The 17895-nt window shown below is 39.1% G+C and overlaps 1 protein-coding gene across 3 annotated transcripts in view; it reads left to right on the plus strand.

Moving 5' to 3' along the window:
* Positions 1–10078, plus strand: part of TUBGCP5 (tubulin gamma complex component 5) — a 28256-nt gene extending 18178 nt beyond the window's left edge. For all 3 annotated transcript variants that reach the window (XM_065854748.2, XM_065854739.2, XM_071813497.1), the window contains 9 exons: positions 1153–1341; positions 2478–2660; positions 2934–3018; positions 3122–3242; positions 4187–4365; positions 5110–5235; positions 5815–5903; positions 7908–8008; positions 9010–10078. In XM_065854748.2, coding sequence (XP_065710820.1) covers positions 1153–1341; positions 2478–2660; positions 2934–3018; positions 3122–3242; positions 4187–4365; positions 5110–5235; positions 5815–5903; positions 7908–8008; positions 9010–9056 — 1120 coding nt within the window. In that variant the 3' untranslated portion in view covers positions 9057–10078. The remainder of the gene's footprint in view (positions 1–1152; positions 1342–2477; positions 2661–2933; positions 3019–3121; positions 3243–4186; positions 4366–5109; positions 5236–5814; positions 5904–7907; positions 8009–9009) is intronic.
* Positions 10079–17895: the final 7817 nt, after the last annotated feature.

Raw genomic sequence — 17895 nt, forward strand, 5'->3', positions numbered from 1 at the left:
AATGTGTTTGCTTGGAATTTGTGCACAATGTCTTTGATTTGCACCAAGTACATTTTTTTTGAGAATGCAGCTTCAGTTGTGCTGTGCTTAAATAATTTAACTTTTAAAGCCTTCCAGAATTCAAGTTAATGCATAAAAGCTCTTCATTCTCTATAATGAGGGAAGTCATGTAGGTATTATAAATGTCTTGGTAGTTAGAAGAAAAGACAAATTCTGAAAATCTTACTTGTATTGTGATTACAAATAAGACAATAGCTATTTTGTTTTTCCTCAGTACTAGTTGGTGATCTGCATGTTTTTATGTCAGTCGTAGGAGGAGTTTGTTTTAAAGAAGTCATAATGAATAGCAGATAGGACTCTTACTTCCTTTGTTTGTTGGAACTATTCTATTTGTCAAAATTGATAGATCAATTCAGTGTCTGACCCATGCAATCTATCAAGGCAATAGCTGCTATAAGCTGGGCTTCCTCTTACAATGGCTTCAACTATTGAGTAGTTTTTTACAAAATATTGTAATAATTTGATCCTTTCTTTGACAAAACAATGAAACTTAGCAAGTGTAGACTGCAGATACTCTCTTCCCATGATACAATATTAAAGATAATATATAGGGACCCCATATATAAGGTGCCTCAAACCAATTCTCCATGTGTCTGGTGGTGGGTTTTTTGTTTGGTGGTTTTGGATTTGTTTTGTTATTGTTGGGGTTTGCTTTTTTTGTTGTTCTTCGAATTTTTACTTTTGTTTCTTTAGTTTTATTTTTCTTTCCCAGGAAGTTAATCTGATTGCTGTATATGCGCACAATAATTTTAAAAGTTCCTATGGTATTGGATTTGTTTATTAAGCCATATAGTGTATGAACTTGATGTTTTTTTCAGGATTATTCCCTGAGCAATTATGCAATTACAGTATGCCGTCCTTTTTGATATTCTTACTCCTGGTCATACAAAAACAGTACAAAGGATCACTTAGTAGGCTTGATATTTACTATAGTTATGTGAGACAGCTTTTATTACTTCTGCACCATATATTTCAGAGCAGATGGATCCAATTTTGTTTAAAATTTTTGAATGTATAACTTTTTTGTTTTCTATATAATATATAATGTGAATTACGAATCTTCTTCCCTAAGTAGTTTGTTTTATTTTGGAGGTTATATTTGGAGCAGAGTGACTTTCATGAGAAGTTTACAGGTGGGGATGTTTGTGTGGATAGATCATCAGAATCCGTGACCTGCCAGACTTTTGAACTGACACTGAGGTCCTGCCTTTATCCTCACATAGACAAACACTACTTGGAATGCTGTGGTAATCTAATGCAAACTTTAAAGAAGGATTATAGGTAAGAAAGTAGGGGGATCTAACATGATAGAATCCTGGGTGAAAACTTAAATCAACAGCAGGGAACTGCTGGAGAGAGTCCAGTGCAGACCAACAAAGATGATTAAGGGAGTGGAGCATTTCCCTTATGAGGAAAGGCTGAGGGAGCTGAGTCTCTTTAGCCTGGGGAAGAGGAGACTAAGGGGTGACCTTATTAATGTTTATAAATATATAAAGGGTGATTGTCAGGAGGATGGAGCCAGGCTCTTCTTGGTGACAACCAATGATAGGAAAAGGGGCAGTGGGTTCAAACTGGAACACAGGAGGTTCCACTTAAATATGAGAAGAAACTTCTTCACAGTGAGAGTAACAGAACACTGGAACAGACTGCCCAGGGAGGTTGTGGAGTCTCCTTCTCTGGAGACATTCAAAACCCTCCTGGACACATTCCTGTGTAAGCTCATCTGGGTGTTCCTGCTCCAGCGAGGGGATTAGACTAGATGATCCTTCGAGGTCCCTTCCAATCCCTAACATTCTGTGATTTGTCTTTGGTGGATATTCAGACAAAAGAGTATTATGTGATATTTTTATATTACTTGAAGTAAAATGGCCTATTTTCTTTGACTTTCAGGTAGTCATAAGTCATCATGCTGTCTGTCTGAAGTACTTAATGTATTTATAGTGATGATTCTTGTGAGAGTCGTAATGATACTTATTCTTCCTACTTTCTCAGAAGAGGAAAATCCATATAATAATTCTCTGGGGCTCCACATTGAAGTCTCAGACAGAACTCTTTCTGAAATTTCATCTACTTCCCTAAGTTCTGTTTAGAGAGAGGGACAGGATTTCCAAACCCTGAGCTATTTCTGAGAATTGCCCAGCCTGTGAGACTGTTGAATACCATGAGCGCTTCTGTTGAAGTCAGTGAGGCTGTTCAAGCTCACAGGAAGAAATGGCTTAGTATTTTGTTCAATTTGAGTGTACATGAAGGTTGCCTGAGAATTTAGCAAAGGATTTCCTGTGGACTTCATGAAGTTTGTGTTCAATAGAGTTCTTGTAGTGAGAAATTTTTCAGATTTTTGTTTCTCTAACAGTTGTGTTTGATTTCACTTTTGTGGTTAAGACTAAAGAATTGTTAAATGTTTCTTCCCTGTTCAGGCTTGTAGAATATTTGCAGGCAATGAGAAACTTTTTCTTACTTGAAGCTGGAGATACCATGTATGACTTCTATACATCTATTTTTGACAAAATTAGAGAAAAGGAAACTTGGCAGAATGTTGCTTTCTTAAATGTTCAACTTCAAGAGGCAGTTGGGCAGCGCTACCCAGAGGACAGTTCAAGGTAAAATGCAAAATCCTGCAAAATATAGTTATGTTTCTTTTACACTTACCTATAGTAATGTACTTAACTTGTGGAGCACAATACTAATTATTGCATACTCATTACAATAATCTGGTTTAATGAAGTTTTAAGATGTTGTCATCTCCTCACCTAAGTTTACCAGATTAAATCAGACAGTTGATATTTAGCAATAAGAAATTAAAAAACCCCAACAACCTAACCACTAATTTAAAACAGATTGTTACCAATTAAATCACTTGTTTCCTGGCATAGGTTGTCTATATCATTTGAAAATGTTGATACAGCAAAGAAGAAACTTCCTGTCCACACCTTAGATGGTTTGACATTGAGTTACAAGGTAATGAGTTAATATTGCTATAGTTCTTATACTAGAACAGATTTAAAATGTTGTATTAAAGTGACTTACATTTTCTGTCATGATTATCCTCTCTTTTTCTTAGGTGCCTTGGCCTGTGGATATAGTTATAAGCTTAGAGTGCCAAAAAATTTACAATCAAGTTTTTCTGCTCTTACTTCAAATTAAGTGGGCCAAGTATAGTCTAGATGTTTTGCGATTTGATGGTAAGAAACATCTTCAGTGAAACATACTGTAAAAACTTGTGCTATCATCTAAAGGTATAAATAGTCTGCTGCTTTCTGCAGTAAGTAGTAAAAACCAGTCAGAATTTTGATTCATTCTATAAAATATTAATCTCTATTAGTGTTGAAAATGAGATATATTAGGCTGGGCATGGTTTTAACTTCTTTTCAGCCTCAAGGACAACACTAGTTATTCATGCATTCCCTTTGTCTCTTTGATTCAGGTCTGGTTAGTAATATTGGAAACTTGTTACATCGGTCTTCAGACCTTGCTGTTGAAAGGTCTGTCTACCACACTCTAATGTTTTGCTCTATGTGTGGTCAAGTTTTTAAGAAAACAAGATAAAAAATACTCTAATTGAGATTGAAACAATAAACTACATAGTTTGGAATGTATACGTTAAGCTACAATTTCAATATTTGGGGATTGTAGAAACAGATTGCTTAGTGTTTCCTTCACCAGGTTAATTTTTTTATTCTTCATGTCCCATATGAACTGGATACACACATCATGTCCTAGAAAAATAAATTAGAAAGTTGATAGGTTCTACACCACTTAAGTATTTATCTTCATAAAAGTATGTGGTTTTCTATTGTTTAAAGTTTATAGCCTTGTGCTTTGTGGAGAGAGTATACACTTTTTATTTTAATGTAGATTTTTTTTTAATCCTTTCATTTTCATAGAGTCTTTAGCTCTTAAATAGCATTTCTTATTCTAGTATTTATCAAATTACATTGTACACATACTGTCAAACTATTCAGTATGTTGCTATATTTTAATAACACATCTGCACTACAAGAAAAATCTTACATCAGTATTGTGTGCAGAATAATAAGAAATAACAAATTTCAGTTTTAAGTAACATTTTGGATACAGTTTGTCTTTCTGTGCACTGCAATGTAATATTCTTGCCTTTTCTTTTTAGAATTAGTTTGTGCTGCAGAAAACCCACAGGTTAAGGAAACACCTTTATTAGAACAAGGAGCACTTCCTCTATTTGGACTGCAAACAGAAAGTATAAACCAACAAATACATCGCATGTTCCTCTTAAGAGTGAAACTTATGCATTTTGTTAACAGCCTGCACAACTACATCATGACTAGGGTTTGTGTAATATCACACTTTCATTTATGTCAACTTCTAACTGGAAATGCAGTAATAATTGAAAAAAATTTTTAAAAAGCAAAGTCATAGTCTACTGTCCTTTCTGTAAAAGGATTTTGAGCTAAACATGTTTCAGTTTTAACTTGTCAGTTACAGATCAATAATTCTAAAAATGCTTTAGAAGTTCTACATGCATATGATTGATGTTTGGGTATTATTAGTTGTTTGTGACTGTTTCTCCCAGTGCTAGATGACTGAAGCACAGTCCTGTAAAAAGTAGTTTCTGTAAGCTGTTACTCTCTTTAGAGCTATTTTGCCTATTGAAGTGTTATTACAGACATTATAGTTCAATGGATCCTTCTCAAAAATCTCTAGTACACAGATCCAGAAGTGTATGCACGACTTTTCCAGTACAAAGGCAATGCCTGTAGATTTGCGTCTACTCTGCTATTGTGGTTTTTTGCCTTTAATAAAAATACTCCAAATCGGCTCCTCCGGGGATAGTCTGTCTGCCCGTGTGCAATGGCAATATTCTTACTTGTATGAGGAATGTCATTGTGCAGTTGTGAGAGGAGCTTGAATTTTTTGCTATATTCATGGTAGTTTGGATGGTGAGCCTAAAATTTGGGAGTGAAGAGTAAATGAATCAGGTAATTTTAGACTCTTAATAATAAAAATAATGGAAGAGAGTCATAAACACTTCTGTACACCGTGGATTTTAGTAACTATTGTCTTCTCTTTAAGATACTTCACAGCACAGGCTTGGAGTTTCAGCATCAGGTAGAAGAAGCCAAAGATTTAGATCAATTGATAAAGATTCATTACAGATATCTATCTACAATCCATGATCGCTGCCTACTGAGGGAGAAGGTGGGTAAAAAAAGGGCGTATTTGATGTATTGAGTTTAGTAGGACAAGAATGTAGTTTAGTACTAATTATGCTGTCTTTTCAGTAGAAACATACTAAGGAATATATAGGTACTCTTGAGGAAACAGTAGCTTTTCCAGATTTAGCACTGAGATCCAGTTTCTCTTGCAAGTCTCAGCTCAATTCTGTCAAGGAGAGAAGATCAAGTTATATTCTTTAAATGGGATTTTACGTGACTCATTTGTATCTAAGAGGTGGGTGGATTTAAACTGAGACTTGGTGATGTAATAAGGATTATACATACTGTTATGGCAGGAAAAGGAGGTACAGGGGTAGCACTGTAGCCTTTTATTCCACATACTGTCTGTGCTTAGTCCTTGTCAAAGTAGTCAGCTGTGAAATGAATTAGAGAACAAATGCAAACCACAAATTTGGAAAAATCACATTGTACTTGGGAGATTGTTTTTACACGTCAGATTAAATGGCATGTGATACCTTTGTATTGCAGCTTCATAGTGAAATGGATCATGCTTAACAAGAATTTCTGACTGTTATTCCTTTTGTTTTAATGTTTATTATAGGTGAGCTTTGTGAAAGAAGCTATTATGAAGGTGTTAAATTTAGTACTGATGTTTGCAGACCGTTGGCAGGCTGGTCTGGGGGCTTGGAAGTAAGTACACCTACCTAAAATTCTACCTGATCATAATTTCACAGCTCAGAATATGACTTCAAGATATTTTTTTGCTCACTATTTAACAGCAGATACCAGAGGCTAATTGCTATTTCTAAGCAGAAGTGAAATTTGTTTTAGCCAGAACTTAACACGTTCCATGCACTGGAGTCAGTGTATGTTCAGTGCCATTGACTTTGGAGTCAAGATTTTCGTGCAGAATGCTTAATTCCATTAGTTCAAATGCTCAAATTCTAAAGTTGTTTTTGATCTGCCCTTTACTATAGTACCTTTTCTGTGGAAACAACCTGAGATTTGTGTCATAGTTGGGATTTTTAGAAAAGATGTGCTTCCTTATGTGCAGTGACTGAAGTTAGAAATCTACCTGTAATTTCCAAGATAAGATTAATGTGTTGGTCTGTGAATCAATTGTCCCTTAGACAAGAGTAAAAATAAGATCTGGGGTTTTTTTGGAATAAAATAGACTATTTTAGTTGGAGGAGACCTACAAGGATCACCTAGTCCTTCAGGGCTGACTAGAAGTTACAGCATGTTGTTAAGGGCATTGTCCAAATGCCTCTTAAACACTGGCAGACTTGGGGCATCAACCACATCTCTAGGAAGCCTGTTCCAGTGTTTGACCACCATTTTGGTAAAGAAATGCTTCCTCATGTTCAGTCTCAACCTCCCCTGGTGCAGCTTTGAGCCATTCCCATGTGTTTCATCACTGGATCCCAAGGAGCAGAGCTCAGCACCTCCCTGTCCCCTTCCCCTCCTCAGAAGCTGCAGAGTCATGAGGTTGCCCCTCAGCCTCCTGCTCTCCAAACTAGACAAGCTCAGAGTCCTCAGCTATTCCTCCCAGGACTTTCCTTCCAGCCCCTGTCACCAGCATTGTTGCCTCCTCTGGAGGCATTCAAGGTCCTTCACACCCTTCTTATTAATAAATTGTGTGGCCCAGAACTGCACATGGTACTTGAAGTACGGCCACACCAATGCTGAATACAGCAGGACAATTACCTCTTGACTGTCTGGTTATGCTGTGTTTGATGCACCCCAGGAGGCAGTTTGCAGATTTTAGGGGCACTCTGCTGACTCTCATGGAGCTACTGTTGACCAGCACCCCCAGATCCCTTTCTGCAGGGCTGCTCTCCAGCTACTTCTCTCCCAATTTATACTTATGCTTGTGTAACCTACTGCTTGAAGGATGAATGATAGAGGGCAAGTCTTCAAGACTATGTCTGGCACTTAAGGGTTGATCTGTGACCTAGAGGCCAGCTGGTGTGGACTGGCTCTTATCCATATTTTTCAGAACTAATACTCTTTGGCACAGAACCTAGAACTCAGATCCTTCTCTCTGTGGCATTTGGAAATTGCTGTTTTTGGATTTTGAAGTGTCAGAAGTAATTTGTCAAGGCTGTTGATAAAGATTGAAACTCAGGGCACGTGGTTGCCTGCTCTTGGATGTGACAGGAAAAAGTCATAGATGATGTGCTGTCATCTACATCCTCTTGGCAGAGGGGGAAGAGGAAAGGAGTGACTGTTGTGAACTACATCTTCTCCCTCCTCTGAGCACCAGCTGGCACAGAATTCAAGAGCTGGCTGACAGTAAAGCCACCCACATGGGTGTCCCCGTTTTATTTGGCAGAATAGGTTTACCCCAAGGAGTTCTGAAGCAATAGGAACGAGGAACAGTGGTCGTAAAATAAAAAGCTATATAGGAATAATAGTTGTCACTTGGAACCACACAATTCTTCCTGGTTACTGCAGAGATTTCCAAGATGATAAAGAAATTATTAATGCTGTTGTGATAGTGCTCAGATGCTACTGTCAGAATTGCCTTTGTTTTCTAGGAGCAGTATGTGCAGGGATAACTGAACACTGTAAGTTGAAGCCAGAATGCTATGCAAAGAGTACTTTTGTCATTTACTTTGAAGTTTTGGTCATATTTTGGTGATAACATAGTGGCTAGTCTGTTAAGCATTCCTCTGTTCAACTGTTTTGTAGGATGGAATCCATAGAGAAGATGGAATCTGATTTTAAAAACTGTCACATGTTTCTTGTGACTGTTCTAAACAAAGCTGTCTGTCGAGGCTCTTTTCCTCACTGTAAGTACACAAGGCTTTTCACATACCTGCACTTATTGGGACACAAGCGTTACAAGGAACGTATTTACATTTTAATCTGTTTCAGTGTTTGTCAATAAATCTTAAATAGTCTCATTTTGTGAGGTGTTCACAGAAGGATGCCAAGCCTTACTTCTTAATACGTTAACTTCATTATTTTTTTTAAGTATTCATGCCATGGTTTTTAATGACAGCTGTTTTCAGCTTACCTGTTTCCTAGATGAGGAGATGCTGATGTAGCTAAGCAAGTGACACGCAGTTTTCTAAACAAATTAGTTGAACTAAGTTTTAGAGAGCGTAGAAAAGCATTCTTCTTGTTGTTGTTGGATGAGACCTGTGATATATGTTGAACAGATGAAATTTTTGTATTACGGTGCTTCAGCTGCAACTGCACCGAGCTCTTGGCTCTGCCTAGCTGTTGGAAGTTTCTTCCTCAGTAGCAGAAACACCAGAAGATGACATGTCTGTGTTTCTACTTACAGCCTGATATTTGCTGAAATTGCTAGTCAGTGCCAGTTTGAGTAGGGGGGCACCTGCTGAATGGGATTGGCTGGGATGTAGGGGTGTGTTTGAATGGGTTTCTAAAAGAGGTTATATCTGACATCACTGCTACTCAGTCTACAAGAGCTTGTCTGCAAGAACCATCTGTGAGAAAGGCTTACTGCATATAACTTCCCACAACATTTTTTTTGTGTACAGCAGTAGTATTTCAAACAAATGAACTATTTTCTTATCAGTTCTTACCACCTGAAGTAACTAATAGATAAGTGATGGTGAAGGTGGTAAAATACAGTCTTAGTTGTCAGAAATTCATAAAATGTCTTACCATCTTAAATCCTGAGTGTTACAATTAAAAAAAAAAAAAAAAACCAAAACAAAACCTAGTATCTTTCTTTTAAACTACAGAATTGGGTATTGCAATAAATACTTGCAGACTGCTGCAAATGCAAATATTAACTACTTCTTTATGGTTTGGTTTGCAGTGGAATCTTTAGCTTTGTCACTGATGGCTGGCATGGAACAAAGTTAACACCTGAGTCCACTGAATTGCTAAAGAACTGAAAGCAGCATTTGTGTTGAAATCCCCTTGTTAAAAAAACTGTAAGCATTTTACACTGCAGTTTGAAATGTATATAGCTAAAAGATGCTGATGATTTGGGGCTGTGTAAAATATTTTAAAATGTAAATAATGTATAGGTGTTTAGGTGTATTGGTTGTGGCAGTATTTTTCTCTGTATGTATATGCTTCAACATCAAAAAACATGTACAGTGTAAAATTCATCCTGTGTAAACAACCTTACATGAAAATACAAAAAATGTACTTCATGGTGTAAAAAGGATTATTATTTTTCTTTGTTAAGAAACATTACTGATGTACTTTTTTCATTGACTTTGCAGCTGTGACTAGGTTACAGGGCAGTGTGGAGTGGTGTGACTCAATTCATATTATTCCAAAGCTTGATTGTGTTTATTTCTGGCCTTTTTTTCCTTTGAAAAAAGGCTAAGAGGCATTAATCTTATTTGCTAAGTGGTTCTTAAGAGCATTTTGGGAACAGTTATGACTGTTACGATAAGCTGACATAAAAAATACAAGGTTACCGTATCAAAATTATTGCAGACCATAAAATACCTGTATTTTTTTATGTTAAATGATTAAATGCTTACTAATTTTAGTGGCAAGTCTTGTCTGTTTAAGTAGGATCAAGATCGCAGTGGGTAATATATTAATTTTAACTGTTGGATTGTTGGGATGTTTCAGAGGTAGTCAGATACAGCTTGATCATTCTCCTTCTTCAAAGCCTTTTGCAAACAAACCTTACATGTAATAGATGATTTATTGTAAAGTGGTAGATTGTAATACAGAAGGGTACATTTCTAGAGAAGTAAATGTGGAGCATGTTCTGCACAAGGTGACTTGCCCTGTCTCCTCCCTGTGGAATTTTCTCTGTAATCCTGGCATTAGTACACCCCCATTTGTATGAGAAAATCAATTATAGCCATTTACCTCTTTATTTATTTGAATAAATAAAATATTTAGTAATTGGAATGTCACCATTGTGTATGTTTCTGTTGAAATCCAGTTGGTAACTGAAAGTTTGGGGACTGTTTCTGCAAGAGAAATGAGTTATATTGTGTGACTCTGTGGCTTACATTATAAAACTTATTTTTTAGCTGTGAACTAATAATTACTTTATATGAAAATGAATATTGGAGTTCTTGTTTGAACAGGAGTTCTCAAAAGGTTCTTCCAAGTTACAACCATAAAATCTTTTCAGGTAAAAGAATTTTTTTTTTCTTTTTGGAAGTATAACACTGGGAAACTTTGTGCTGCCCCATAGCACATTCTTGTTTCACTGAGTGGAAGCTTTTCTTTTAGAGATGTGATGTTTGTGTTATCTTCTGCTCCCACATGACACACTTTGCCAAATGAATGTTTTTTGTGGTAGGTGGACGCCTATTAACAAAAGTAATTTGTACTTCCACTTTACCATGACTGGTTCTCATTTGAGATTGCATATTATTTATTGCATGCAGAGACAGCATGTGGTCTTTATTAGATGTTTCATGCTCATTCAGAGTAAAACTGAACAGCATACTAATAGTTTTTAAAGCCATTCTTGTACTAGGAAGTTCAGTGCTTGTGTGCACTGCTTCATTACTTTTTGAGTATATGTATTCTTCTACTCTGTTCTTTTAAAAATCTATCAAGTGGTTGCTTTATATCTCCTTTCTATACAGTGGTTATCTTCAGTGAAATTACTGCTTTTCATAGACTTACCTTGGATAATATTAGCTAGATAAGGGAAAAAAATCCTTCGCGTTGTTAAAACAATAATTCCTAGTAAATCTCTTTGCAGATTTTACTTATTTTATTTGAAAGACTCCGTGCAAGTGAAAGAATTTGCTGTTTCACCCAATTTCCTGCTTAGGAATTAGCTTTGCATTCTGCACTTTTGAGGTGGGTGATGCCTGCACACTGTTTTCCAACCAGATTCCAATATTTGTTTGCTCTTCTGTCATCTGAAAGGCAAAGTGGAAAATCTACCTTTGCAAATGTTAGCTGATTGTAGTTGCAGACATCCCCTGTGCTTAGCTTTTTGTGTGTCAGTAATGGTCAGCAGGGAAATTCCCTTGGATGAGTTTATCTTATGGCACCTCTTTTTCTCTAGAAACAGAGAAAAATAAGTCCTTTCTTTTAGTGTGCATGCCCTGTGATCCCACCAGGACATTTTCATCAGTCCCATGGAGCAGATCACAGTATCACGGTATGTTTGGGATTGGAAGGGACCTTGAAAGATCCAATCCCCCTGCTGGAGCAGGAACGCTTAGGTGAGGTCGCACGGGAATGTGTCCAGGCGGGCTTTGAATGTCTCCAGAGTAGGAGACTCCACAACCCCCCTGGGCAGCCTGTTCCAGTACTCTGTCACCCTCACTGAGAAGAAGTTTTTTCTCAAATTTAAGTGGAACCTCTTGTGTTCCAGCTTGATCCCACTACTCCTTCGCCTATCATTGTTTGCCACTGAGAAGAGCCTGTCTCCATTCTCATGGCACTCACCCTTTATATATTTATAAACGTTAATAAGGTTACCCCTCAGTCTCGTCTTCTCCAAACTGAAGTGACCCAGCTCCCTCAGCCTTTCCTCATAAGGGAGATGCTCCACTCCCTTAATCATCTTTGTTGCCCTACGCTGGACCCTCTCCAGCAGTTCCCTGTCCTTCTTGAACTGAGGGCCCCAGAACTGGACACAATATTCCAGATGGGGTCTCACCAGGGCGGAGTAGAGGGGAAGGAGGACCTCTCTCGATCTACTGACCACCCCCCTTGTAATACACCCGAGGATGCCATTGGCCTTCCTGGCCACAAGGGCACAGTGCTGGCTCATGGTCATCCTGCTGTCCACCAGGACCCCCAGGTCCCTTTCCCCTACACTGCTCTCTAATATGTAATTTCCCAACCTATACTGAAACCTGGAGTTGTTCCTGCCCAGATGCAGGACTCTACACTTTCCCTTGTTAAATTTCCTCAGGTTATTCCCCACCCAACTCTCCAGCCTGTCCAGATCCCGCTGGATGGCAGCACAGCCTTCTGGCGTGTCAGCCACTCCTCCCAGCTTAGTGTCATCAGCAAACTTGCTGATAGTACACTCAATTCCCTCATCCCTGGCTATTTACTTGTTTGGAGGAAAGAAGGCTTTCAGTGAGGTTTGAGATATTTTAGCTTTCTATTTGCTCAAATTTCCTTGTAATGTTTTCTGATTTCTTTACAGAGCGGTGTTGTTACTTGGATTCTGTCCTGTCTCCATTCCTTCTGGACATTTTTTGACCCTGTTCCCAAATTACAATTTTTAGCAGTTATCTCTGAATTGATCTGAGTCTTAACTTTTGGACACTCTTCACCTTTTGATGGAGGAGACCTAGCATTTGACTGTGCTTTGCTGGCACTTCTGGAATTTCAAGTATGCAATTGCAGAGATGTTAGAAAAATGAGGCCTGATTTATTGTGTGTGTGTATAATTTAAGGGGGTTCTGTCATAGATTATTGTGTTGTAAATTGTCAAGTCTAGCTAAAGGAAAATGTAAAAAATAGCCAGCAAAACATGTAGAAACTGAGCTTTATAAGCTTCCGAGTTGTGTATCTTCTAATTTAAAACCATATTTTTTAAAAAAGCCCTCTAGGTGGCAGATTTTAAAATTTCAAGGGCTTTTTTTATTAGTTGATCTCTTTCCAAGCTCAGGGACGTTAATTCATAACGTCAAAAGGCTAGTCTGTATTTAAGTGAGAAAAAGTATGTGTTTTCCCCTAAATATGCCTGATCTAAAAAGCATAAAGTAAGAAATAGTTACTTAACAGTTTTAAAAGAACATTATTGATTGTGGAGAAGAGGTTCTAATGAATTATGAAGGAGAAGAAACATAATCTGGTTTATAGTCATAGCCAGATTATTCTGATACTAGAGAACCTGAAACTACAAAGAGAAAAAACTGTTTAGCTCTTGGCCTCAGCTATATTCTGATATTTTATACTAAGGCACAAAAAGGCCTGCTTGGATTTTTGAAACGTGAGAATAAATACTTAAATGATGTACAAGGGAGAAGTGAATGGCTTTAAAAAGCAGCACTGATATGGGTGGCACAGGAAGCATGGATTTGGGTGCTTAAAAGTAAGGATTTGGTTAGGTGGTATTAGAGAAAATGGTTATATTCATGGTAATATGTCTCATGTCTAAAATTTGTTGGAAAAGAAGACACTGCATTATTGGATGGTGTTACAGTTCTGTCTATACTTAATTTTCACCTTTATTTGTTCTTTTTTAACATTGTGCACTCTCTGATAAAACTTGCAGCATAGAAGCCCTAATGTATCTGGCTCAGTGCTTTTCTTCCTTCTCTTTCCTGTGGGCTTCTATAATTTCCAGACCACATTTTAGCACAGATTTAGTAAATTCTAATGATTTCTTTGCTGTTTAGTTTTAATAACACATAATTAACCACTAGGTCCTTGAGGACCTTTGCTTGCGTCAAGCTAATGCTATCAGAAAAGTTAGCAACCAGTTGTTGGTTGCATGATTACCATGGCAACATGGGTTAAAGATAGCATCTCTAAATTGCAGGCTGATAAAAGATATTTTAAAAATCCCTCTGATGTGCTTTTTGTCTTATTAACTGTAGAGATTCACAAATTTTCCAGCTTTCTTCCTATACTCTTCTGCACACTTACAGGAAAACCTTTCCTCACTGATAAAATTAATATTTACTGGATTGCACAGTGGCTTGTTGCTGCACTGTGCGTTTGTTGCTGGGAAGGCTATAGGGGATGACAGGTCTTCGGCTCCAGGCAGCTGATAAAGTTACCAGCACTAGAGGGACAGGGCTGGGGTGAAGAGTGGGTGGGATGAATTGCCTAACATAGGTGCCCTGGTTTCTGTACCCGTGTCCGGCATGAGCAAAATGAATGTAGTTTAGAATAGAATCAAGAAGGCATTTAATGCTTGTTTGCGTCTGTCAGGGAAGTGGTGGGCAGACTCTGGTGTGGTTGGCAGCATAGCGTGCAGCCACCTTGGAAAGCAGAGTTTGGGGGACAGTGGTCTGTTATGCAGATAAGGAGCTAAATCCCTCTGAGTTAGCAACAGAACTTTTGCCTGGCATTTCAGGGAGCTGGAAAGCAGAACTGGGAAACGCTGTTTGCTCAGATCTGTCTGAGACAGTGGTATTCAGCGCTGGGAGGGAAATGGGAACCAGAGAGGTGCACGTGTCATCATGTGCTGATGGGTGTTTATGAATAAGCAGCACACTTGCTGTTGTCAGCTGTGCTCTTAGGGGTAGGAATCTGACTTTACATGGAGTTAGAGGTAGGTGTGGGTGACTGATTCACTCTGCAATGGTGTTAGGCCTTGTGAAGAGGGGAGCTCTGGGTAGGAGTGATGGTAGGAGTTGTGTCTACATAGCCAGATAGGCTTTCTGCTGTGGGCAGGTTCTTGCTTTCTGAGCTGGCTGCTCACTGAGACCTCTGAGACAATTGCTGCTTTCTACTTGGTCTCTTCTGCTTAAGCTCTCCCAGGTGCTGTGCCCTTTACATAGGTGCCTGCCTCCTCCTGGGACTTGAAACAATGGATTTGCCCTGTGCAGTGTGGAAGCAAATAAGCTTCCTGTAGCCTTGCTGTGCACTACACCATTTGCCATGTCTGACACAAAATGAAGTCTGTGCTGATGATTTGTGTGAAAAAGCTTGTCTAGTCCTTTAGAGTATGGACCGTTGGCTGGTACATTGCTAGAGGTTGGATTTATTTTTTTTAGCTGACTTATAGACAATTACTTATTTTCTTTCTTCATAGTTTTGCATGATGTCCTATTATTGGTGTCATTGCACCCATTGCCTGTCACGGTTCCATAAATACCTTTCTGTATCAGGTCATGACAGTTTCTTGTGTTGCTTTAAGTAATTTCTGAGGATGAAAAGACCTCTGTGGACTCAGCAAGAAAAAAAAAAACTAGATATGCTATAAAGCTTAATCACTAGAATAATGGAGTAGAAAGGTGCAAAACCAGAGAGTACGTCAGCATCTTTGGACAGAGCAGGCACTTCGTGGCAGGACCACAAGATTCCTGTTGAAGCTGCGAGGCTGCTGTGGAGTGAAACTCTCCCATGGATTCTTGTGGGCTCCTGTGGACAATCTTCTTTCATTGACTACTCTGAAGCCCAAGGAAAGAAATTAAAATGAAAATACCTGGAATTCAAGAATTAGACTTGTGAGTGTCTGTGGCTCACATGGTGCCTTGAGCAAAGGCTTTATCTAGTCTTCAGTTGATTGCATTAAGCTTGTTACTATCATGTTATGTGATGTTCCTCTGGTTTACGGGTATGGCTTGATTTTGATCAGGAATACGTAGATACATGTATCTTTAGCTAGACCAAGAAGGTCTATGTTCTGTGAGGCAAGGATGATTAGAAGGATGGATACGGTAGAGGGAGAAGCAAGTCATCGAGACCTGCTGAATGCCTTTAATCGAGTACTGTCATTGCAATACTTGAATTGCACAACAATGGAAAGGGCAGGGAGTCATAGGGTCATTGCAGAATTAAATCAGGCAGCTGGAATGGTGCAATGTGGGCTTTTTTTGAACTGTTACGATAGACGTCTCATGTTACATGCGAACATAGACACCCAAATGGTAAAATGTGTTTGTCCTCTAATTGCAGTATCAAGTAATAGGAAAGCAACACAAATCTTGACTAACTGCATGTCACCATCAATTATAATTTTCTTTTTGTCTAACCTATGGATAGCTATAAACTTGAGTATGGGAATGCTGATCAAGAGTAGCTTGCCCCAGCAGTGGGAAAGTAGCTCCTTTGCCCACCCAGTTACTTTAGAAGGAGCGTAGCAAGACCTGGGGCATCAGCCAGTCCTTAGGAGAAGCTTTTGCTAGGACATGGTGCCAGGTGGCAGCATCTTGCTTTCATAGAATCAGAATGGTTTGGGTTGGAAGGGAGCTTCAAAGCTCATCTAGTCCAACCCCCTGCAGTGAGCAGGGACATCTTCAACTAGGTCAGGTTGCTCAGAGCCCCGTCCAGCCTGGCCTGGAATGTCTCCAGGGATGGGGCATCCACCACCTCTCTGGGCAACCTGGGCCAGTGTTTTCCCACCCATGCAAAGCAGTCGTTCCTGGCACCAGGTGGCTTTTGGCAAGCACGGGAGCTGCGATGTCAGTCTCACACAGGAGCACAGTGAAGTGTGACCCATCTGGGGACAAGCTGCTGTTGATCAGATCTTGCTGGGAGCTTCTGGCCTTGCTTGGAGCAAGTTCCCCATCCTCGCTTCTCCGCTGCGGCTTGTTAATGGGGTCTCACTGCTGATGTGGGCTGACTGGCGCCATCATGACAAAGCTCTCCCAGGACGAGGAAACAAAACCAATCCTGTGTTATGAAGGTGAGTTATTCTTTACTTCAGCGAGCTCGTTGCCCTGCACGGGGTTTGTGGAAAAGGGCACGGGGTGAATTGCATTGAACAGTGTCAGCTGTCACTTAAGAAACTGAAGCGTCCAGTTCTGGTTGTGTTTTACAGCTTTGACTGAGCTGGGTTTAGAAGCTAGGCTGACAGGGAACTGTGGTGGGTGAAAGTCGGTCATTTGGTATATGCACTATAAATACTTATGAATATATACAGAGAAGAATAAGCAGCCATATGCTAAAAAAGAGATTGTTTAGTAGAAAATACTGTATTGTGGCACTGGGAAAAATATGACTGTGAAGGAGTGTCTGTGATATGATGAAATGGTAACAATAACACTTTGAATTCTTGATGATATGGAATGGGTAGATTAATTGAATTATAGAGAGTACTTGAAATAATGAGAATTAGGGGTTTTAGCAACTTATCCCCACTTTCCAAAGGCTTTCTTGTAGATGCTATTACAAAAGAGCTATTTAAGGAAACTTAATACAGTGGGAACTTTTTTTTAAAAAAAAAAAATAACAAAGAATCGATGAAGTAGAGGACTAATTATTCTCAGCACAAAAAGCATCAATAGCACAGTGTCTCACTAACAGCTGTTGAAAGCAGAGACCTAAAGTTGCTTCTTACAGCGATACTGTGGAGTTTGCTAATGATTATATAAATAAAATGTTGGATGCAACTTAACGCAGTCAAATACAAGCAAGTGGGCTTTGAGGAAAAGTCAAAGTTGTTTGGAAGCTCCCATGCTCTCAACTGACTGTAATCTCTACATATAGTGGGTTTGTGGATTCTGTCTGCCACAAAATTGTGGGTAGAAACAACAATATTGACAAACCTTAGTGGAAAAAGCTGACAGTTTCATTTTGTGGTGCAGCATCAAGTCCATTAGATTAATCTTGAAGAAATAAAAGAAAGCCAGAACTTGAAATGGGAGAACATTACCTGGAAAAGGTAAGCAAAGTTTAAAAAGAGCAAGTATATACGTGTTTGTTGTGTTTTACAGGAAAGTAAAAGTGGGAGGTTGTCAACAGCCAGTGGAAAATGATCATTCCTAGGGTTTTTTCTAGTTTTAGTTTCAATCAATAGTGGCACTTCGCATATGAAAAAGACACGCATGAGCACCCTCTCGAGGGCGTTTTAAAGGAGTTCCTGTGGGATCCCCTTTGATTCTCTTAGGCTAGGTCCTGCATCCCTACTGCCGGGCTCTTTCCCTTCTAAAGTGGAAAAACAAAGCCACTCCGCAGTACTCGGGCTGCTGGATTTCCCTGCGGGGTGATGCTGGGGGCATCAGGGCGCCGAATCGGGCTCCATCTGGTTTGTACGCAAGTACGACTGCGGCACGGTGGTCTTATATACAGACTTGTCGTCTTATATATAGATTTCCCTGTGTACATGGCACAGAAAAGGCCTCTT

The sequence above is a fragment of the Patagioenas fasciata genome, chromosome 1 (genome assembly GCF_037038585.1).
Source record: "Patagioenas fasciata isolate bPatFas1 chromosome 1, bPatFas1.hap1, whole genome shotgun sequence".
NCBI classification, from domain to species: Eukaryota; Metazoa; Chordata; class Aves; order Columbiformes; family Columbidae; genus Patagioenas; species Patagioenas fasciata.